The sequence below is a fragment of the Penicillium hispanicum genome (genome assembly GCF_028827665.1).
Source record: "Penicillium hispanicum strain IBT 35686 chromosome Unknown utg000003l_segment0_segment0, whole genome shotgun sequence".
NCBI classification, from domain to species: domain Eukaryota; kingdom Fungi; phylum Ascomycota; class Eurotiomycetes; order Eurotiales; family Aspergillaceae; genus Penicillium; species Penicillium hispanicum.
Window position 1 is genome coordinate 619,666 of NW_026623195.1, and position 21,833 is coordinate 641,498.

At 53.5% G+C, this 21,833-nt stretch overlaps 10 protein-coding genes across 10 annotated transcripts; 7 read left to right on the forward strand and 3 right to left on the reverse strand.

Annotated features, from left to right (window-relative positions):
- Positions 1-568: 568 nt before the first annotated feature.
- On the forward strand, positions 569-1,856 carry N7459_002632 (nucleolar and coiled-body phosphoprotein 1 family protein; the record flags this gene model as incomplete). The annotated part of the gene is made up of 2 exons (XM_056941817.1): positions 569-610; positions 690-1,856. The coding sequence occupies 2 exons, from the start codon at positions 569-571 to the stop codon at positions 1,854-1,856; spliced, it is 1,209 nt and encodes a 402-aa protein (XP_056801700.1).
- A 537-nt stretch (positions 1,857-2,393) lies between these two features.
- On the reverse strand, positions 2,394-4,253 carry N7459_002633 (uncharacterized protein; the record flags this gene model as incomplete). The annotated part of the gene is made up of 2 exons (XM_056941818.1): positions 2,394-3,111; positions 3,175-4,253. 2 exons carry the CDS (start codon positions 4,251-4,253, stop codon positions 2,394-2,396), a joined length of 1,797 nt encoding a protein of 598 aa, XP_056801701.1.
- Positions 4,254-4,663: 410 nt separating this feature from the next.
- N7459_002634 (mitochondrial 37S ribosomal protein uS7m) lies at positions 4,664-5,894 on the forward strand (the record flags this gene model as incomplete). The annotated part of the gene is made up of 3 exons (XM_056941819.1): positions 4,664-4,975; positions 5,066-5,404; positions 5,472-5,894. 3 exons carry the CDS (start codon positions 4,664-4,666, stop codon positions 5,892-5,894), a joined length of 1,074 nt encoding a protein of 357 aa, XP_056801702.1.
- Positions 5,895-6,857: 963 nt separating this feature from the next.
- N7459_002635 (putative plasma membrane phosphate transporter Pho87) lies at positions 6,858-9,745 on the forward strand (the record flags this gene model as incomplete). The annotated part of the gene is made up of 4 exons (XM_056941820.1): positions 6,858-6,940; positions 7,143-8,358; positions 8,416-9,538; positions 9,600-9,745. 4 exons carry the CDS (start codon positions 6,858-6,860, stop codon positions 9,743-9,745), a joined length of 2,568 nt encoding a protein of 855 aa, XP_056801703.1.
- A 906-nt stretch (positions 9,746-10,651) lies between these two features.
- On the reverse strand, positions 10,652-11,479 carry N7459_002636 (uncharacterized protein; the record flags this gene model as incomplete). The annotated part of the gene is made up of 2 exons (XM_056941821.1): positions 10,652-10,694; positions 10,779-11,479. The coding sequence occupies 2 exons, from the start codon at positions 11,477-11,479 to the stop codon at positions 10,652-10,654; spliced, it is 744 nt and encodes a 247-aa protein (XP_056801704.1).
- A 1,201-nt stretch (positions 11,480-12,680) lies between these two features.
- Positions 12,681-13,145, forward strand: N7459_002637 (uncharacterized protein; the record flags this gene model as incomplete). Its single annotated transcript, XM_056941822.1, has 1 exon — positions 12,681-13,145. The coding sequence occupies one exon, from the start codon at positions 12,681-12,683 to the stop codon at positions 13,143-13,145; it is 465 nt and encodes a 154-aa protein (XP_056801705.1).
- Positions 13,146-13,819: 674 nt separating this feature from the next.
- On the forward strand, positions 13,820-14,467 carry N7459_002638 (DUF2470 domain-containing protein; the record flags this gene model as incomplete). The annotated part of the gene is made up of 1 exon (XM_056941823.1): positions 13,820-14,467. One exon carries the CDS (start codon positions 13,820-13,822, stop codon positions 14,465-14,467), a length of 648 nt encoding a protein of 215 aa, XP_056801706.1.
- A 618-nt stretch (positions 14,468-15,085) lies between these two features.
- N7459_002639 (40S ribosomal protein eS8) lies at positions 15,086-15,844 on the forward strand (the record flags this gene model as incomplete). The annotated part of the gene is made up of 2 exons (XM_056941824.1): positions 15,086-15,159; positions 15,313-15,844. The coding sequence occupies 2 exons, from the start codon at positions 15,086-15,088 to the stop codon at positions 15,842-15,844; spliced, it is 606 nt and encodes a 201-aa protein (XP_056801707.1).
- Positions 15,845-16,252: 408 nt separating this feature from the next.
- On the forward strand, positions 16,253-17,314 carry N7459_002640 (uncharacterized protein; the record flags this gene model as incomplete). The annotated part of the gene is made up of 1 exon (XM_056941825.1): positions 16,253-17,314. One exon carries the CDS (start codon positions 16,253-16,255, stop codon positions 17,312-17,314), a length of 1,062 nt encoding a protein of 353 aa, XP_056801708.1.
- A 671-nt stretch (positions 17,315-17,985) lies between these two features.
- N7459_002641 (glucan endo-1,3-beta-D-glucosidase) lies at positions 17,986-20,953 on the reverse strand (the record flags this gene model as incomplete). The annotated part of the gene is made up of 7 exons (XM_056941826.1): positions 17,986-18,005; positions 18,061-18,320; positions 18,373-18,434; positions 18,492-20,216; positions 20,273-20,412; positions 20,466-20,697; positions 20,756-20,953. 7 exons carry the CDS (start codon positions 20,951-20,953, stop codon positions 17,986-17,988), a joined length of 2,637 nt encoding a protein of 878 aa, XP_056801709.1.
- Between the last annotated feature and the right edge of the window lie 880 nt (positions 20,954-21,833).

A 21,833-nucleotide genomic window follows, 5' to 3' on the forward strand; every position in this document is an offset into this window, starting at 1 on the left:
GGGAGAACGCGGGATGATCTGTAAGCAAATGCAGCGAGAGCAACTGGTTCGCGGCAATGCCAGATGGAAGTTTGACCGGTTGAATAATTAGCTCATCAGTCTGTTTGGGGTTGCGGGTTGCGGGCAAGGCGGAGAGCTCGTGGGAGCGGGTTATCGAGTTGATCCGGTCTAACGGCTGCAGACCACAACACTCTATGCAGTCAAAAAAGTAGTATGATGCAGGAGCACAAATACCACACATACCTTCCGATTCTGATCATTTCTTCCACTCAAGTGTTCCTTTAGTTTTACTGCGGAGTGAGCTCCGTGAGTATTGGTGCCTCAGGGATGAGGCATCAACAGCTCCGGACCGAGCCACGTGAAACACACTAGACCTTTTCCGTCCGACCAATCAGAGATATCGTTATTTTGACCGCCTTCCAATCTACTTTTTTTTTCTTTTATCTCTTGTTCCTGAAAGACAGTTTGTCCCCAAACGGTTGAATTCGCAACTCCCGGCTTTGCTGCCACTTGGTCTCTTCCAGTGACAGTTCCTGCTCAGATTCTGTACTCTTTCTCATCTGCTGCTATGGCCAAGGCTGCTCCCCAGAAGAAGACTCCGGTCAAAAAGGTAAGATCGAAATTCCACAGTTTACAACGGATGCACGGTCGACAGCAGAACTCGACTGACAAATTCGTCTAAATGACAGGCCAAGCCCGCCAAGAGCACTCCCGCTGTCCCTCCTCAGTTGCTTACGGCTGTCGCCTCTTTCCTCTCCAAGAATGGCTTTGCTGGTGCCAGTACCGCTTTCACAAAGGACTTGAAGAAGGCAGGCCTCGCCCAAGCCGATGCGAAGGACTCCCCTTCTCTGGTGGAGGTGTTCCAAACATGGGAGAACAAGGATTCTTCCAGCTCCAGCTCTCCCGCGACATCTAGCAGCAGCTCTGACAGCGATAGCTCCAGCTCCAGCTCCGACTCGGACAGCGATTCCAGTGACTCTGACGTCGAAATGGACGATGCCCCCAAGGTCTCGAAGGATCAGAAGCCGGCACGCTCATCGTCGCCATCATCATCATCATCTTCTTCTTCTTCTTCTTCTTCCTCGTCTAGTTCTGACAGTGATGCGGATGATGAGGAGGAAGACGCAGTTGCCCCTGCGGCCAAGCAGCCGGCTGGCGTTAAGCGCAAGGCCGAATCCAGCAGCGAATCCTCTTCTGACTCGAGCTCTGAATCCAGCTCCGACTCTGACTCCTCTGAAGATGACAGTCACAAAACCAAGAAAGTCAAGACTGCTAAAAAGGAGGCATCTTCTTCCTCCGAATCCGATTCTGACTCATCTGATTCTTCCTCCTCTGAATCGGAGAAGGAGCCTGCTAAAAAGGCCGACACTCAGGCTTTGAAGCAAGCTAAGAAGACTCCTCTCCCATCTTCTTCCGACTCCAGCGATTCAACCTCTTCCTCCGACTCTACCTCGTCCGATGACAGCTCTGACGGCGACAAGGCCGGTGGTGTCGCAGTCGCTCGCGTCTCATCGACCGATACTACAGCAACCGTTTCGGCTTCGCCCGTCGCTAATCAGCGTGTGGGAAATGTCAAGAGTTCATCTTCTAGTGCCAGTCCTGTCCCTGGAAACGGTGCGGCTAAAAAGAAGCACACCGGAGCTCGTCCCACCCCTCTTGCTGCTCGGAGCGCTGAGCCTTTCGATGGCTTCCGCAACGACTATGTCTCATACGCCTACGCGGACCGCGCCTACAAAGACTTGTCTGTCACCCGTGGGAAGGGATTTACCAAGGAAAAGAACAAGAAAAAGCGTGGCTCCTACCGCGGTGGTCCCATTGATATCTCTGGCGGCAAGTCCTTCAAGTTCGACGACTAAAGGATCCTCTTGAATATCTCCCCATATCATCAAACGGCGTATCAATTGCTGCTTCTTTTCCCTCAGTTAACCCAGGCTTTAATAGACATGCTCTTCAAAGATCGCAGGTTTTGCTTGAAGGGATTGCTGGTGCATGTTTTGAAGACTACCCCTCTGTTGTATCGCAAGTCGACGTGGAGCCGATTCAAGCACGGCAAAAACAATTCTTTCGCCCATGCCCCTCCAGCGATGACATGGTGCAAGAGTGAAAAAGTCGGAACGGAGTTGTCTTTCTCTTTTTGTTGCTTATTTTAAATCGAATCTGACGAGCTAATGATACCTTGGAACCCAAATCGCTTATCCACGTCCGCATTATCCTTGCGTAGTCCAATGACCTCGCACGCAGAAACTTCCATTACGTACAAGGCCTATTCTAGTACCCTGCCACGATGAACCTCAAGGCAGTGCTGATTATTGATAATACCTCCTATTTTCTGATCTGTATTTACGTTTTCTCTGTGTGTGTGTAAATTTTCTATGTATTCCAATGAATATTGACTATCCGTCCCGCCGTCTCCAAGCGCCCGGCTTTTCAAGAGGTTCCCATCGTCTGTCCCAGCCAGTATTTGCTTCATTGTTGACATGCTTCGGGTCGGGATACCAGGATCCATGCTGTGTCCGTAACTTGGAAGTGGTAGTTAAGTCACTGGGATCCGGACGCTCATAGCCTGCCATTCTGAACACTTTATCCGGCTCAACCGATACCGATGGCTGGCCCTTGTCCACTCCCAAATCGAGGTTGTAGTCGTACCAGTCCTTGGCAGGGCCGGTCAAGTCATCCGTCGAAGCAAAATCAAGGCGGACGACGCCGTCCACAATGCCGGTGTAGACCGTTGGCGAGGACATGGACGGTGTGGACATCGTATAGATCGGACCGCGATATGTACCGCCTCTGCGGGCGCGGGCAAGGTGGCGTGGCGCAACGGTGGACAATGGAGCGGAAATAAAGAGGGAGAAGTCTTTTCGGGGATGATGATGCTTGTTTTTCTTTGGTTGTTTGGAACTTGGGAATGCTTTGTGTGGAATCTGTGCGTCAAGGTAGTTGTAGCTGTAGGCTCCGCTCATACGAAGATCAAATATCTTCACCAAGGCATTACCGCTAGCCCCAGCTAGGAATCGGTCATGTCCAAAGGGCTGTACGCTGTAAATAAGGCTCATGTCGGTTGTATCTCTATATGTAGTTTCATAGGCGTGTGGAGAACGGAGATCATGAAGTCTGGGGACAATAAGAAGTTAACGTTGAACATGTTTTAATGACCCGATGTGATGAGCATCATACCGAATAGCACGGTCACCCCATGCAGCGAGGAAAACATCTCCCGGGGAACCGGCGAGTCGATGTGTGTTGAGAGGCGCAATTGCAGAGACATTAGCATGTACTGGGTTGCCAATCTGCTCCTCGAGGTCCAAAGAATCCACTCCTATTTCCCGTTCGAGAAAGACGTCTTCCGGTGAAAGCGTCGAGATAGACAGAGAGTTCGTAGTTTTTCCAGTGGCCACAGCAACTCGCGAATCTGACAGAAGCTTGGAGTATCGGTTTCGTGACAAACTCTCGGTTGCGGCACGAACCCACGCAAATGGTGCAACTTCTTTATCGCCAGTGTTGGTATGATAGAATGCGATAGACCCGTTTTCAAAGTGACCAGTGAGAATTGACTGAGAGACATCGCTTAGGTCTGTTCGGTCGAGTGCCTGCCCATACGTTATGAACCTTTGCTGATACTCGTAGCTAGCATTTTTCGTGCAAAGAGAGAGATGGACAAGATCCCCTCGCATGCGACCAAATATCAAATGCTCAGCATCGGTCTCTCCCCTGTCATGTTCTGTTTTGAGCAGATGCAGACCACATATATCGTCATAGCTGCTAGGACTATCGACGTCGTTGAATAACGCCCAGTCTTCTTGTGCATAGGTACCGAACTGTTTGGTTCGCAAGATAATTTGATGACCAGCACCCCATGCGAGTACCTCCCTTCTATCAGCCCAGCTCTCGCCATTCCAAATTTCATATGAGTCAATGCAAGGCCGATATCCAAGGGTGGGATTGTCGCGACGAGAGGTCTCATGGACCCCAACTCGGGTCACCGTCTGTGGTGGGATGACGCACCGGCCGATAATTCCAAGTCTGTCCAAAGCTCGCGATCGCGAAGTCAGGGCACAAGCTGCATCTTTCCAGTAGAATGGCGTAATAATTGAAGAGAAATTCTTCTGGACGAAAGTTCGGAATATGGACCATTCGTGGGCTGAGAGTATTTTGTGCAGCCGATGGCAAGTTTCTGCCAAGTGTGTCACAGCGTTCGCAGTTGGAAGATATATTGCGATATGGTAGACGATCTCCGAAGGTAGCTCGGAGAGCATTATGAAGGCTGACTGATAGCCCAAGTCTGTTGAGGCATTCCAATAGTTCCAAGAAGCGATGTAGTTTTATTTCAGACCCCCAGTGGCCATCACGGTGGCGGCGCAGCACGTCAGACCTTGATGTGTCCCCGGGATCCGTTATCGCTGGTGGTGCATTGTTAGTAAGTACCAACTGGATGCTGAAATATAGCACCAACAAATAGACGGGATCAATTACTTTTGACTCAAATATACTGAGACTTGCAGCAATGACTGGAAGTCCCTGGATTTTTTTACATAGTTCGGTCATCAATCGGACCGCTTGAGACAAGGTGACTAAGCAACAGCGGGAAAATTGCAGGCCGCAAACCCCGGTGAATTTGTATCATCTCGATCAACCAGCTTTGTCTACTGGGCATCGGTCTTCCAAAATGCCCCCCCGGCTCAGTCTCTTCACAGCTAACAAGGCTGCCTCTGCGCTTCGCCGCTCCGCCATTTCCCCCTCCCCGCGGAGCATCACACTGCCTCTCCGAATCCCGTCCACTCCGATCCAGAAAAGATGGAACTCCTCGCGGGATGATTCCAAGAACGTCTTGCCCGAGGAGCAGAAGTTTCCGACCCAGGACCCATTGCCCTCTGTTAGTGAAGAAGCGGCCGAGATTTCGAGCATCATGGAGAAAGAGAAGAGCTGTGATGGACAACCTTCGGCTCCTGAGCTGGAGCAAGGATCACCAGTCTCGGAGGTGAGCAGAATTCAGGGCGCCTTGAAGCGCCTTTTCTCTTCGGTTTGTGCAATTGATCAGTATGGGGCTAATATGGATATGTGTGAATAGATTCTGCAGCGCGACAAAGAGGCCATGAAGCATATGCCCAAGGTCATGCAAGACCAAATCAAGAAGGCATCCAAAGGCTCCCGCTCATTCTCAACTTCGGCTCGCAGCTACATGCCGGATGTGGAGAACATCCAGCCCAATCACGATGCTTCGGCAGCCGTGCTTGCTGGTATGATCGAGCAGGTAAACGAGCAAGCTGTGGAGCGCATCCCGGGATTGAAATTCGACATGCCGGAGATTCCAGCTAAGACGCTGAACTTCCGGAAACGCTATGATACTATGCAGGACCAGTTCACCAAGATGCTGATGCAGGATGGAAAGCTCGCTCGAGCACAGAAGGTACACATCGCACTTTCATACGTTGCGAATGGTTCTCTGGAATTTAGTTCTAATCGACTGCTTCTAGAACATGTCCATCATCCTCGATCACCTACGCACCACATCTCCCCCTAATATAAACTCCCGCCGTCCTCTCATCGGCGGCCCTCCCGCCCCTCAGCTACCTCTCGACCCTGTTCTTTACCTCACCCTGATTGTTGATTCGGTGGCACCCCTCTTCCGTATTCGTCAACAAAAGGGTATTGCCGGTGGTGGTACTGCCGTGCAAGTCCCTCACCCGCTAAGCTTGCGACAACGTCGACGTGCCGCCATTAAATGGATCATCGATGCATCGGCCAAGCGGCGTGATGCGCAGTTGGCGCACCGGGTGGCCAATGAATTGGTTGCGGTTGCAGAGGGTCGCAGTGGAGTGTGGGACCGGAGAGATCAGCAGCACAAGATCGGTATCTCTGGTCGGGCGAACCTGGGGCTGGCACCTCGCCGCCGTTGAACTACTCGTTCTGCGTCTTCTTTTGTTCTGGGTTGAGGGAGGGGGTGTTGGTTCCCGGTCTCTGAGCACTCTTTTCAGCATCTGTACATGTATCATACACTATCTAGTCCTTCAGATGGATCCAACGTGATCCTCGTCGCGCTTTTAACTTTTCTTCCGAGCGACGCCTCTGCCAGCCCTTGTCCCTGTTGTCTTAGCACGAAGACCATCCGTACAACTTCCGCGCTCCATACTAACATGGCTGGTCCCTGCTTGGTATCGCATGCAGATGATTGGTTGCGCATTCGCTTACATCATTGCCGGTACCATTCCTGATCGGGAAACCCGCGATTCCTGGAGATATCGCGAATGTCGGCGTCAGCGTGCTCTCGCCTTACACCTTTGGAGAGAATGCGCAAGCAGTCTAGCTAGTGTCTCGGAGCATAAGTCGCAGATTCGAGCACTGAGCCGATCCGCCGAGCACTGCCATTGCCAGCCTGACCATCAGTGCAACCCACGCTGAACACGCAACCGGCTCCAGGTGACCACACCTCGATCTGCCGCCCCGCAACCTCCTTCTCACGAGCGGGCCTCTCTTTCTTATTCAGTCAATTGGACACCCCTGGACGATAGCCGTCCGGCCACTCTGCGACGGTGGCTTCTCCCTCGAGTCGCGAATCCTTCGAGCTCGCCGATTTCAACGCTGCTGCCCGTTCGCCTGGACCGAGTCCTCCCGAATCCGCCGCTCGCGCACAGCCTGGAAGCGCTGCCCCGACATTTGAACCTGCTGCCAACTCACAGTCGCTAGCGGGACTTGGATCTGGGTTGGGCACGGATTGGGAGAAGGCAGCCTCCCCGGAACAACGTCCTCGGGGCTTCCGCTCGACTCGACTCAGGTTCTGGGCTGAGGCTCTTCGACGCCGAGCTCATCGTTTCAGCCGAGCCCAGGTTGACCGTGAACGTGACCCCGAAACCGCAGCCAAAATGAAGTTTTCGCATAGCATTCAGTTCAATGCGGTGCCCGATTGGAGTACCAATTATATTGCCTACAGCAACCTCAAGAAATTGTAAGTTGGCCATTCTTTCTCGCCTTCTTCGGTTGTCTCGTGGCTTGTATCTGTTTCGAGCGAGCTGCGCTTGTCGTGTCGTCAGCATTTCCGAGTGCCCATCTTGGCGGGTGTTACATTGCACAGGGTTGGGTAGATGCATGGCCATGATGCCTGAGCTTGAGGATATGTTCGGCATGCTAATTCTGTGCTTTTCATGCAGGATATATACTCTTGAGAAACAGGTCAATCGGCCCGATGGACAGAGTGGCGCAGATGTCGAGTCTGCCCCGTTACTGGGTGATGCTCAAGTGAGCAATCCAGACGGTATCTTCAAACGTGCCCTGGATGCCGAGCTGGACAAGATCTGTACCTTCTATCAGCAGAAGCAGGAGGAGATATTCGGAGGGGCGGATGAATTAATGCGGGACGCCAACGTTTATCTCTCGGAAACGGACGGTGTGAACATGGACCCTGTCAGCGAGACTGTTATCAAAGCGAGGACTCTAAGCCCCAGCTCTCGTCCAGCAGGCGGTAGCGTTTATCGCAGCTCTGGTCTTGGTGCACGGCGGCGATCTAGTGCCGTCAGTGAGGAAGATGGAGATAGCGACGATGAACTGGCCCCTTCAATGCCGCATTCGCGCTACCGAGCAGTGCAGTCGACAGACGGAGAGTCAACGATCGAAGATCCTCACACAGGTGACATGGCGGACTCAGCCTTCTTCGGTCAAGTGAATAGTCGAGGGCTGCAGAGTTCTCAGCTGAGCGACCAGGACTTCCTTGCTCTTTACAACGCCGGAGTATCGCTAAAGAAACGTCTCATCGAATGTTACGTTTCTCTTTGCGAGCTCAGGTCCTTTATCGAGCTGAATAAGACTGGCTTCGCCAAGGCCTTGAAAAAGTACGACAAAACACTGTTCCGCACTTTGCGCCGGGACTACCTCAACAATGCCGTCTATCCGGCGTTGCCTTTCGGCGATCACACCATGGCTGCGCTAGACGGACATATTCGAGATGTCGAGGGTGTCTATGCCGACATTGTCACCAAGGGCAACCGTTCCCTCGCCAGCCGCGAATTACGCCTGCATCTACGTGAGCATGTAGTCTGGGAGAGAAACACCGTGTGGAGAGAGATGATTGAGATTGAACGTCGTGCGCAGGCCGCCAATGTTGGTATTCGTCAAACCCTCCTGGGAGGCGACGAAGACCCTGCCACAGCCCGGCGCCAGGGTGATAAGCAAGAAATGCGCACTAAAGAGGTTTCGACTCCGCTTGGCCGGGTCCAGTTTCCCTTGTGGCTCTGCAGCTTGAGCTTCGGCACATTGATCTTCAGTATTGCTGTTTTTGGCGCTATCCTTTCGGTGCGCATCATGGATACTCCCGAGCAGCAAAACTGTCTGGCCATGCTGGTTCTGGTCAGCATTCTGTGGGCCACCGAGGTAAGAGCTTGCTCATTAAACCGTATATCATGATGTTTGCTAAAATCACTCACCTAGGCCATTCCTCTCTTTGTTACATCCCTTCTGATTCCATTTCTGGTCGTCGTCCTTGGTATCATGCGCTCAGAGGATAAGCCGCATACACGATTGGGCCCCAAAGAAGCTACCGGCGTGGTGTTCTCGTCAATGTGGACTCCCGTCATTATGTTGCTTCTTGGTGGGTTTACTATTGCAGCAGCACTATCCAAGTACGACATTGCCCGCCGCATGGCCATGTTCGTTCTCAGCAAGGCCGGCTCGAAGCCACACGTGGTGTTGTTGACAAACATGTTCGTGAGCATGTTCCTGAGTATGTGGATCAGTAATGTTGCATCTCCCGTGCTCTGTTACTCGATCATTCAGCCCTTGTTGCGCAACCTATCTCCAGAATCGAACTTCGCCAAGGCACTTGTGCTGGGTATTGCGTTAGCAGCCAACGTTGGTGGAGCGGCTTCTCCGATTGCTTCTCCACAGAACATCATTGCCCTGCAGAATATGTACCCGAGTATCAGCTGGGGCACATGGTTTTTCATCTCGCTCCCTGTCTGCATTATTTCCATTCTGCTCATCTGGGGACTTCTGTTGATGACATTCCACCCGGGCCGCAACGCAACCGTTATCCCCTTCCGGCCCGTCAAGGACCGTTTTAGTGGCACCCAGTACTTCATCAGTGCAGTGACCCTCGTTACCATCGCTCTCTGGTGTGCCAGCCATCAGCTTGAACATGTCTTTGGGGATATGGGCGTCATCGCCATCATCCCTCTGGTGCTGTTCTTCGGCACGGGAATACTCAACAAGGAGGATTTCAACAACTTTCTCTGGACCATCATCATCCTTGCTGCAGGAGGGCTGTGCCTGGGCAAGGCCGTCACATCCTCTGGCCTGTTGCACACCATCGCGTCGGCCATCACGGCCCGAGTTGAACACCTCAGTTTGTACAGCGTGCTCCTGGTCTTCTCCGCCTTGATTCTTGTTATCGCCACCTTCATATCTCACACCGTCGCGGCTCTGATTATTTTGCCTCTCGTGCGCCAGATTGGTGTCAGCATGGAGAATCCCCATCCGAACCTGCTGGTCATGGCGAGTGCCTTGATGTGCTCCGTCGCAATGGCGCTACCCACGAGCGGCTTCCCCAACATGAGTAAGTTTCCCCTGAACGTTTCTGATGGGTTCTCGAGTGTGATCCTGATCGTGACTGTCAGCTGCCATCATGACCGAGGTTCCGCAAACGGGCCAGCGATACCTTCAAGTCCGCCATTTCCTCACCCGCGGCATCCCATCGAGTCTCATGTGTTTCGTGGTCATCGTGACCATCGGCTATGGACTGATGTACGTTGCGGGGCTGTAAGAGTGTTTCCTAGGGCAGTCGGTATTTTGGCATCGTTGCCCTCGAGGATTGACAACAATATTAATTGTAAACTTGGTGGGAAGATAAGAAAGAACAGAAACGAAAGACATATATGATTTTAAAGCGGACTTCTCTTCGTTTTTCAGCGCGCTACTCAACCTGTCTATGCTACCTGCTGCGATGTGTGTCCCTAGGCTTTCCCGCTCACAGCTCACACCACAGATTGACGAATGGGAGAAGCTCATTCTACTGCATATACGTCAACTCTTCGGAGACTTGTAATGGATACATATTGCGATCTTGCACGATGTAGGTTGGAATGACGAGATGGTAGCTCGTCGTGACCAAGTGCCTACTGATCCAAGCGATTCTCTGCCGTGTCATACCTCGCCCGTAGCACCGCCAATGTTTGACCCGCTCCTGCTCATTCTCTCTCTGTGCCACGACGGCCAAAGTCTCGTGTCTGAATAACACATGCGCCTTCCAGCAAACATACAGGTGCTACATACACCCACCGGCTACAGCAATTCGGGGAGGGGTGAAATCCTCATTATTCTCATTCGCCGGATCCAGCTACTATACTTGGGAGACGATTGTACTGTACATTCAAGTCATCACAGACACGCAGACCAGACACCAAAGCGGCCGAGTCGAATCTAGGGAAATGACAACCAGGCACAAGCTGACACGAAAGACAAGAGGCAAACAAATAGGAAAAGGAAAAGTCACTTGGAAACATTGCACGTCGCAATTCATGCCGAGCCATGCATATCACATCACCGGAAAGCCGTAAACAGTTCGTTGCAGGAGAAGACCATGGAAGATAGGCCTTGTTTAGAGCAGTAGTGCTCGCAGGAAGAATATTTTTCTAGCCGCTGCAGTCAAGACGAATTAATTACTACACAGTCAGTCAGTGGAAATGCCATCGACGAACAATGGAAGGTCAAATCTGGAGCGGTGGACAGAAGAGAGACAGAAGACAAGAAGAGATAAGAGAAGAAGCAGGTGTTGGAAATGAAAGGGTGATACTGACAGCAATCCCAGGGTCAAGTCACCGTGGATCTTAGCCTTGAGCTGGATCTCAATATCCAGATTGAGATCCAGGCGCAGCCGCAGTTGCTCGTCCCGGCCACCGTCGTCCTTTTCTTCCTTCTCGCCGCCACCGAGGACGCCGCCGACGGCCTTGCCAGCCGATCCGGTGACGCCGTTTAGGGCATTTCCTGCGGTGTTCTGGACCAGCTGGCCGGCTTGGTCGACGCCACCGAGGCCGCCGAGAGGGCCGCCATCTTGCTGCTGCTGCTGCTGCTGCTGCTGCGGCTGGCGGGTGCGGCGAGTGCGCTGGCGCTGCTGGGGTTGGGCGTCCATGTCGTTACGGGGGATTGATTCGATATCGGACTCTTGTCGGCGTGATGCAGGACGGGGACGGCGACGACGACGGGGCTCTGGTTGAGGTTCTGGTTCGGGCTCGGGTTGAGCGTTGTCTTTTTCCCCGTTCTGATCCTGGTCCTGGCCGTCTTGGTTCTTCTGGTCGTCGTCGGAGTCGGGCTCTTGCTTGCGGGTCTCGGGCTCTTCTTGCTCTTGTTCTTGCTCTTCCTGTTGACCTTGCTCGGATGACGGCGGGGTCTGTTCTTGCTGGGCTGGGCTCTTCTTGCCTAGCTTGGGAGGGGCACGCTTAGGTTTGTTGGGGGTGGTTGTAGAGTCGGGGTTGGGAGATTGAGGGTCCTGATCGGCCATGATGGAAAGAAAAGAAGGAGAGGAGGGGAGGGGGGATATGAAGTGATCGGGATGGAGACGCTGGTTATGAAGGACAAAGCGTCACCGATGCGAGGCGATGGATGGGGGGTCTGCAGGAGCTAATGGTGGAATTGACCCTGTCATTTGCTAATACAGGTATATACGATGCTATGATGTATGCGCACACGAAATGGCGCTTCACAGCCCTGTATTGTCTGGCCAGCTGGAAACCGGCGTCGATGCGGGCGCGCGCAGCCGCCTCCGACGTCAGATGGAAATCGGATGCTGGGAGTACCACGTCTATCAGTGTCACGGCCCGATGGAATACAGGGCAGTCCATGGGAAAACCCCCCAGATTGTGGAGAGCGATGACGTTGAGGCAGGGATTGAAGGAGAAAAGTGCCATGTCGGCGCTGAGGATCGGCAGCGCGATCGATGCGAATCTGGAACTAAATCCAGTAACATCCAACGACCTACAGTAGGTAGTTATTGCATGTACATGTATCGACAATGATTAACAACCCATCCAAGCCAATCAGATGGGCGCCGGGCAATTTTGACGGCGGTCGATCCACTTTTCTAAATGAAGTCGACGTAAGACCGTTGCCGGCGTCTCTCTTCATTCGCTCATCCGTTCCTCTTCTCTGTCATGACGCCACTCGACGCCCAAACCCTGATCTGGAGTAACTCGACTGCTGCAGGACTCCATACTACGACCCGTGGATGTGAGGCACCACGACGTTCTTCTGGTTGTTTCCACTGATTCCTGTCTACAAAGACTGGAGCTGATGCTTCTCCTCCATGTGTGTCACTGGTCGCCACTGGGTGCTGAAAATAGTGTCTGCCGTTAATTGACACGGCCTGGAGGTGGGACACCGGGGAAGGATGGTAGGGCATGACGCCGGTGGTTCTCGTCTTTGTCGATCCATTTGTTACGCAGTAATCGGTAGTGGGGATGCGAGTTTCAACCGCCAACGTCATGGTCCTGATACTCACCCTCGTGCTGGATCGCCGATGATTCTTCCTCCCCTGGAATCATATCATATCACCGCTTTCCGCTTTCCCTCGGATCTCGACTTTTTGTTTCTTCTCTTGATCCTTGTTCCTGGGCAATCTTGAAATCTGTCGTCCCATCGTTGCTTTCCCCTCTTGACTCCTCATAATACCACGTCGCCTTTGATTGAAGATCCCAAATTTCACCATGGCCACCGCCGAGAAGACCCAAGAGCAACAGAAGCAGTTCCAGGTGCCGGACGATGTCCCCTCTGAGGAGGAGTACGATAGCGCCGATGACGACTACTCCGACGAAGAGCAGAATGACCAGGCGGCCCCAACCCAGAAGCAACAGCTCCAGCGCCGGCGGCGACAGCAGCCACAGCAGCAGGATGACATTGAAGAATACTCTGACGATGATGACTACTACTCCGATGAATATGATGACGACTATTCCGATGACGACGACACGACGACGCAGGGCAAGGCCATGCAGCCCTATCAGGACCGCCGGTCGGACTTGAACCCGTCGGGTGGCATGAACATGGTCAACCAGGAGAAAAAGAGCATCGACGACGAGGAAGGCATGAAGCTGAAGTTGGAGTTGAACCTGGAGATCGAGGTGGAGCTGAAGGCCCGCATTCACGGTGACCTGACCTTGGCTCTCATGTAAGTCATGCCTATTTCCCAATTTTTGCAATCAAGTCCGCTCAACCGGAACTAGGAGTTGATCTCATCGGCAATAGTGCGTGAAACCGTTGAAAACAGCTCTCTCCTATCCTGGCTTAGGTCGACCGGCCTTTTTCTTTGCCCCCCCCCCCCATGATGCACTTTGCAGAATTGGCCGCCCTTGAACGCCCAATGACTGTCACGATCGATCTCTTTCCATGATGTCTCAGCTCTGCATGTTTTCCTTCCTTTCATAGAGCCACGTCTGGGTTATCTAATGTCTCTTCTGTGTTTTTTTGACAGCGGGTCTTTTGGGGCCCTGATGTGTGGTTTACGAGCGGCGCGGCGCAGGAAGTCGATACACTGGAATCCTGTACTTCTACCATGTATATATCCCCCGTCTCCGAGAAATCAAGACATGGATGTCGGTACATCCGGGAAAGGTTGCTCGCTCTCAATATGCCCAATCACGACAGTTCCTGTGGTATTTTATTTCCGACTGCACTGCGCGGCACATGGTTGGCAGCGTGGAGTGGCCGAGGTTCGGTCTTGGCGCGGAGATTCGCCTCGACTCTTCCCAAATCCAGCGGGAGATCAATTGCCCCCTTTTCGCGCAATTGGGACATCACTTTTCATACTCTCCGTCCTCAAGAATCTCAGGTTCCCCCGCCAGTCACCATGTCCAAGGACTTCATCATCAAGCACATGAACGCCGACCACGGTGACTCGCTCCAGCTATACCTCCAAGCATTCTGCAAAATCAGCGCCCCTGAAGCCCGCCATGCCCAGCTCGAGGACATCAGTCTGTCCGAAGTCATCCTCCGCGCAAATGGCACCCGCTACTGCGTCCCCCTGAACCCGCCCATGAAGGACTACAACGAGGCCCGCGGACGCCTGGTCGCGCTCCACAAGGACAGTCTGCAGCGACTGGGCCGCTCCGACATCACACTCACCGAGTACCGCGCGCCGCGAGGCATCCAGGCTGTCATCTTTGTACTGTGTCTGTTCACCTACGTGAGTTGCTGGCGGCGCAGCAATCTCTTGCCGGGCTCCTTCGTCTACGAGAATCTCGGCTTCAAGTATGTTCCTGATTTCGCCCACTTTGTCTACAATATCCAGCCGCTTCTGTTTCCCGCTGTGGTGGCGATTCACATCTTCGAGGCCTCGCTGCTGGCGGTTCTCAAGTTGAAGCCGCATGGGGTGCCGGTGCTGTCGAAGTTGTGGTGTATCTGGGCGGCCTCGTGCTTCGTGGAGGGAGTCGGGGCATTTAAGCGGATCGAACAGATTGTGAAGGAGGAACGGGTGAAGAAGGGCAAGAGCGAGTGAAATGTCGATAGAATAGAGCTTCAGAACTCCGAGATACGACCTGTAGAGGCATGTCCAGCCGACGAAGGCTGGGAAGCTTCACAGTGTTACTTCAAGTCACGAGATCCCCTCCAAGTGGACATGATGAGTCAGCATTGTAGAATCACGGGACCACACAGATGACACGCTAGGCCACTCTGAGGCTAGCGTCAATTAGGGCAACCGCACAAGCGAGCGACACAGTGCGCCCTGCGAAATTCGCCGGACTCCACGACCGCATCTTCCAACGACACCCCTCGACAACCTGCGTTTTTTGGTGAAGGGCTGCAGAGCTAGAGGTGAGTTTTCCTCTCGTTCCTCCTTCCTGATCCCTTCCCTTCTGCTTCGCCCGAGTCGATTGAAGTCTGTCGACAATTTCTGCACCGTGGAATATCCAATTTCGAGATTGCTTCGCCTCGTCCACAACATCCATCCACATCTCGTCAAACTTGTTTCAGCAACCGACATTCAACATCGACATTGCCAATCCGCTTGGGACGAATCAGAAGCTTGGGGATTTTTCAAGACGCACTATATCAAATCACGGAGTTCTAATATTGTTTTGGCTTGTCTTGACAGACCCCTCCATCAACCGCAAACATGGGTATCTCTCGCGATTCGCGCCACAAGCGCAGCGCCACCGGTGCTAAGCGCTCTTTCTACCGCAAGAAGAGGTACGATATATCCATCAATCCAGCCCGGGAGGAAATTTTTGCTTTGTGTGCGGACGGGAAGGCATTATGTGTGATTTGAGGGGGAGTGGTGAGGAGGAGAAGAGATAGGATGAACTTTCAGGGCCGTATCTGACCCGTCTTGCTTTCCAACAGAGCTTTCGAGAAGGGTCGCCAGCCCGCCAACACCCGTATCGGCACCAAGCGCATCCACCTGGTCCGCACCCGTGGTGGCAACCGCAAGTTCCGTGCTCTCCGTCTCGAGTCCGGTAACTTCTCGTGGGGCTCCGAGGGCATTTCCCGCAAGACCCGTGTCATCGGCGTGTCTTTCCACCCCTCCAACAACGAGCTGGTCCGCACAAACACCCTGACCAAGTCGGCCGTCGTCCAGATTGATGCCGCCCCTTTCCGTCAATGGTACGAGGCCCACTACGGCCAGGGCATCGGCCGCCGTCGCCAGCAGAAGACCGGTGAGGTGACCGAGGAGAAGAAGAGCAAGTCCGTTGCCAAGAAGCAGGCCGCCCGCTTCGCCGAGGAGGGCAAGGTCGAGTCCGCCATCGAGCGCCAGTTCGAGTCCGGCCGCCTGTTCGCCGTTGTGGCCTCGCGCCCCGGCCAGAGCGGCCGTGTCGACGGCTACATCCTGGAGGGTGAGGAGCTGGCTTTCTACCAGCGTGCGATCCGCAAGTAAACGAAAAAGCAAAAAGGGAAATAACCATACGGTCGGGGCCGCATGGGTTGTCGTTGCACGGGTGGTTTTCGGAGTTTCAGCTATGTTTGCCAGAAAACTTTCATGATCTGGGCATCCGAGGATGCAATGTCTGTAGAGCTCTGAGCCGTCAATTCCATGGGAATGATTCCTGTTTATGTTACTTCGTGCCGATCGAACGGTGGTCCTGCGAATTGTAGATTTTGTATGGTTATGCTGTCGATATAGATTCTCGTGGGGGTCTGGACTCTGTAGGCTGACGTCGTTCTCCCCGCGGCTTGCGGCCCCAAACGGTAACCGAGGGAGCTTCGATCTTCCTCTGCCCAACCTTCTTCCCGCCTTTCTATTCCATCTCATACCTAGCATCTCCAATCAATCCCATTGCCTAGGATGGTATCTCCCGCGGGAATCAAAACCCGCATCTGCATGATCTCCGACACACACACCTGTCCCCCCAACCCCAGCCAATTCACCAGCTATGCCTACCGCGCTCCTCTCCCCGAAGCCGACGTCCTCCTCCACGCCGGCGACCTCACCAAAGTCGGCTACCAGACCGAGCACAAGACAATGGTCTCGATGCTCAAAACTGCCCCAGCCGAACTCAAGCTCGTCATCGCCGGGAACCACGACATCACCCTCGACGAAGAGCACTTCACCAGCTTCGGCTACCGACGCCAGCTCAAATCCGTCCGCCTCGGCCACTCGGAAACCCTCCTCGAAAACGACGCGACCTCCCTCGTGCAAACCATCCGCAACAGCCCCGTCCCCCTCCCCGACACAATGAAGACTTACGTCCGCTCCATCAAGGACCTCTACACGAACGACGCAGCCCGCGCCGCGGGCATCCACTACCTCGACGAAGGCACCCACACCTTCACGCTCTCCAGCGGCGCACAACTCACCGTCTACGCCTCGCCCTACCAGCCCGAGTTCTGCCGCTGGGCCTTCGCCTACCCGCGCTCCCAGGACCGCTTCAACCCTCCCCTCCCCGGCTCAACGCGCCCCGCGCCGCAGAATCCGGTCCCAGACTTCCCGGCCGTCGATATCATGCTCACCCACGGCCCGCCGGCCGGCGTGCTGGACGGCGTCGGCCGCGACCCGGTCACGCACGTTGGGTGTGGGCACCTGCTCCGGGCTGCCGAGCGCGCACGTCCGCGGCTGTACCTCTTCGGACACATCCATGAAGGCTGGGGCGCGGTGCGCGGCACCTGGGATAGCTTTGCGTCGGGCGGGATCAGGCAGGAATCGATCGACCGGGACCAAGAGGAGATGCTGGAGAAGCGGGGCGCGTTTTACGACGTCAGCGCGCAGAGCGAGCGGCCGCTGCGCGTCGGTGCGGAGACGCTATTTGTAAATGCGAGTATCTGCACGTTGTCGTATCAGCCGCTGAATGCGCCGTGGGTGGTGGATTTGGATTTGCCGTGCGCTGAGGAGCAGGTGAAGCCGGAGTGAGTGCGCTTGGAACTGGGCGTTTTGGGGGGGGGATTGATGTGGTTATGACTTGATGAGAAACGAACTGTTAATTGGTGAAGAGCAAGGTCCTACATACTTCCAGTGAATTCCCTAAAAAGTACTCTAAAATTCCAACGCAGGAGATGAAATAAGCATTAGGTAACTAATCTTGGAAATGTTGATGTTTTTCCAAGCTGCCTGTGGTCTGTTCTCCGCGGTATATAGGCGAGTGATGCGGTATATTTTGGTGTAGAGGAGCCGGTGGAGCAAGAAACCCACAATAGAACGTCTTTGTCAACAAATATCAAATATATTTGAGCCCACTGAAAGACCGCTCTTATTCAATAACTCTAAGGGTAATAGTCGAGAGCCCGGCGCTCCATCCAGAGCTTATCGGCGTCGATGCACAGGTAGTAGCAACATAGCAATAGTTCCAAGGTTTGATTTCGCTCTAGGTCTTTCATCTCATAATTGCCATACAAACTATACTATACACCCACCCATCGCTGCATTGTAAAATAGCTATTCTGAAAAACCGAACTAACAAATACACCTTACAAAAAAAAGGAAATGTTGTTCAATCAAGCAAAGAAGGCAGAGATGAAGGGAAGCCACCGACGCCTAGAAACCCAGAGACAAGCAAGAGATAGAGGGGTGAAAATGGTGGCTCTCTAGTGGCCACCGCCGAGACCTACTACATGTTAGTACTGACATAGAGTTGCCTGAGGGTATCTGGGTAAACTGACCTGCAGCGTAAGCCAAGTACCATGTGCGCGATGCACCTCCATCGATCAGGTTGTAGTCAAAATCATCGGCTGCAAAGAAATCCCATGCCGCTTGAGGATCGATGAGGGCAAGATTGGCATATAAAACACCCTTCCAGCCGCCTTCCACTTTGGAGGCTGGAGTAGATGCATTCGCAGAAAATATGGCGTTCCATTCCTCGGTCACAAATTCCCGCTGGCGGGTGTACGCGGAGTTGGGAAGAAGAGGCAGCATGTGAATTCTGGGAGAGACGTCAGTAGAAAGTTCAAATAAGGACCTGCCGTTGATCATACCCTTGAATGTACTCCAGGTTGTTGCCGAAGTAGGTTGTGTGGTCGACCTTGTTTTCAAAAAGCTGCGCAAATCGTAAGCGTCACCTACGAAGTCCTTAATTCTCGAATGAGTCACTTACAATTCCGGTCACCTTGTTCCCAATGAAGTTTTCCGGTTGGTTGGTGTTGTTTCTCCGCATCAGGAAGTAGTTGTCAAGAGAGCGCCGCATAATACCGAGCATCATGTTACCACGCGCCTCCATGCTGGCATCGCCAATGGTTTGACCCCACATCTTAACTGCGTACGCAAACATGGTATCCTCAGAGGTGGACTCTTCGTCCTTGCCATCGTAGGACTCGAAGAGACCCTTTGCCCAAGAGTGGCCACTGTACCAGTCGAACCCACGAGAGAATGGGAAGTACGGATCATTCTCCACCGAGTTACCAGCATCGCGAACCAGCATGTTGACCCAGTCCTTGTTCTCCGGCAGCCAACTCGGGTCAAGAGCACCAATTATGGCTGCAGCCTGGATGAAATAGCCGTAATGGAAATGGTGATCATTGTAGGCAGTGTTTCCAAAATCGGAGTTCAAGTCTCCGCCGTAACCGGCCGTCGAGACAGCTCCCTTCCAGACAGAGTCATATGCTAGTGGAAACTGTTGCTTGTTCTGCACGAAGCGAGCAAAAGATTTCTTCAGCTGCTCAAGAGCCTGCTTGGCCGCTCCAGCATCGTTACCTAGCTGGCTGACAGTGTAGACCAAAGTAGCAAACTTGCTCAGAGCCTTGCCACTATAGTACATGCTGTTCAGGTCTGTTTGAGCATCGATATCCTGCTTCAACTCGGTTGGAGCAGTCTTGGCAATGACTTGCTGAGCATTCGCGGAAAGTTTCTGGACGGTTCCTTTGGTGGGAGACCACGGTGCAAAACCCATGTCGACGGGGAGCTCCGGCTCAGCCATTGTCCAGGTTTCGCCGATGACAGCAGTAGCATTGCCCTTGGTGGTAGTCCGTAGTTGAATGCTGGTGGCCCGCCCAGCAGTGCTGCGGTCGAAGGACTGAACGTGATGAGGGAGCGCAAACATAATCAGGGGGGTACCTTCTGCATGCTTGCCTGCCTTGGTCCACGAAAGGCTGTAGGTGCCATCATGTCCAGCCACAGACCCATCCACTTGTCCAGCAACTGGGTACACACCAGCAGAGTTGTCATAGAATTTCTCGCCGGAAGGACCTGCAGGGTTCTTGGCGACTTGAATCGTACCCGAGAATCCGTGAGGGCCTTGGAGGCTAGACTTGGAAACCAGCTTTAGATCCGGATCCTTGCCGTCAGTCGGCGTCGCATAGAGAACCCAATCGGTATTGTCTTCAAGGGTAACCTGGTATTTGAAAATACCAGACTTGGGGGATACAGCGCTGACAACCTTGCGGAAGAACACGCCACTCTCAATCAGAGGCTGCAAACCATTGTACACACCAGTCACATAGCCCATACCTTGAACAACTGGGTAGGTGATCGTTTGAGCCGACCCGCCAGACCGTTTCAGTACAGCCTGAGCGGAGAATCCCTTCGGCTCTTCTACGTTCAGCACGGTCGACTCGTCCAACTCAGAGGCGGACAGAATGATGTGTTGAAGGCCGACGGGGTTGATGTAATATTCGACCGGTTGACCGGGAAGCTTATTGTTCTTGGGACCAAATGCCAGCATATCAGGTTCGACATGGGAGACACCCATACCCCAGCTCTTCAGAGTGCCACTGCCCTTCGACCATGCAAGAGAGTAAGGCTGGGTGAAACTAGCGTTGGTTTGAGACCCGAGAAACAGTCCTGCGTAGAACTTGTTGGTCTCAATCGGATCCGTGGTATTCGCCTAGCGGCAAGGATCAGTGCTGCTCGATTTACAGAAACCTGTGTACAGTCACTCACATGCTTGTTCGCCACTGGGTGGTCATGTCGAGCTTTGACGTTGGCAGGGGGCGCACTCGTCGCAACTGGCTGGAAAATATCTTGGCCTTTCATCGTTGATGGCTTGTTGGGGTGTCCAGATTGGGTAGTGTGAGCTCGGTCTGTTGACTGTCAGTTAGCAAGCCAATATTGGATTGTTCCACGTTGAACATACCTCCAATGGACGTTGGGGTCGGTTCCGCCACTAGCGATTCAGAGACGGACTCGACAATTGAAGAAACAGAGGGTTTAGGCTGTTGCAATGATGCAGGTGCGGAAACAGGCGCCGAGGTGGGATTCGGCGGCGACAAAAATCCACTCACGCCGTCGAGGATACCATCGAGATTGAAAGTCGGGAAAGGAAGCTGCGACGGGCGGCCCTCGTTCTCAAGCGCAACTCGGTATACCTTCACACAGTATCAACATCACAGTTCACTCTACCCAATGATTATTTACAATACTTACAGGATGAGATTCCGGGATCAGGAGTCTCTCTTCCGCATCAGCAGGAGGGTACTGGGTCTTGAAAGCTGCCGCCGGCGCTGTGGCAGTCTTTTGCAAGATCTCCTCGGCCACGGTACCCGGTGGTTTGGGTAGACCGTGGACTGTCTCTGCAGCAGCCAGACATGTTAGCAAGGCTGTCGCCTTCCAATTGACGCTCATTGTTGATGCTCAATGCCCAGTCCCTCGAAACGAAGGAATTGGCTAGAAACAGCACGCTGGAGACCTGATCTATGCCTTGAACTTCGTTCTAGACAGTACACTGGCTATCCAGCAAGCGCAGCGTCGCTGTCGTCGAGGGGCGAGTCGAGTACAACAGCGAAGGAAGAGGGATCCATGCCCGAGGGACTGCTACTTACAAGTATGTGGTATGAATTCCAGAAGGGGTTCAGATTGGTCTGCCAGCTCCGCGCTTCAGCACCAAATTGGGACAACGCACGGCCGAAATTTTGTCAATGGCCTGCAGAAAGAATCTCGGAACTGTCGATCTTCTTGGGAATCAGCCGAGTGAACGCGCAGGCAAGGAGACCAGTCCCGCGGCGATGGGAGCGTATTCGGGCTCAGCAATGTAGGGCGCGAGCGCGACAGCAATGTGTTCGACGGGCCACGCACCAACGGGTGAGGCTGTCCCCACTACTAGGAATGCCCCGCGGGGGGTGGATGGTAAACAATGGGATGGATTGAGTGTACCGGACGTCCCCTGCCTTGATTCCAGGCGAATTGTTCAATGATTGGCGTGGCCTTGGATCTTTGTAGAACTTGTAGGTAGAATATGCAGAACAACGGCGTGGGGTTGTGTGGTTGTTAAGAGCAGGCAGCTGCGTTGTCATCGGGCGGTGCCAAGGATGTGGAGTTGGCCGAACCAGTCGCAACGACATCTAGGATCGTAAATCCACCGGACGATGACTGTGGGCAGATGAATCACCGATGTGTCCACGGGTCGCGCTGCTGCTGTTGCTGCTGTCCCGAATGCCTTGATCAGCGGGCTGGTTCACACCACACCCTGTGTTGAGATCGAGGTTACTGGCATTCCAGTGCTTGG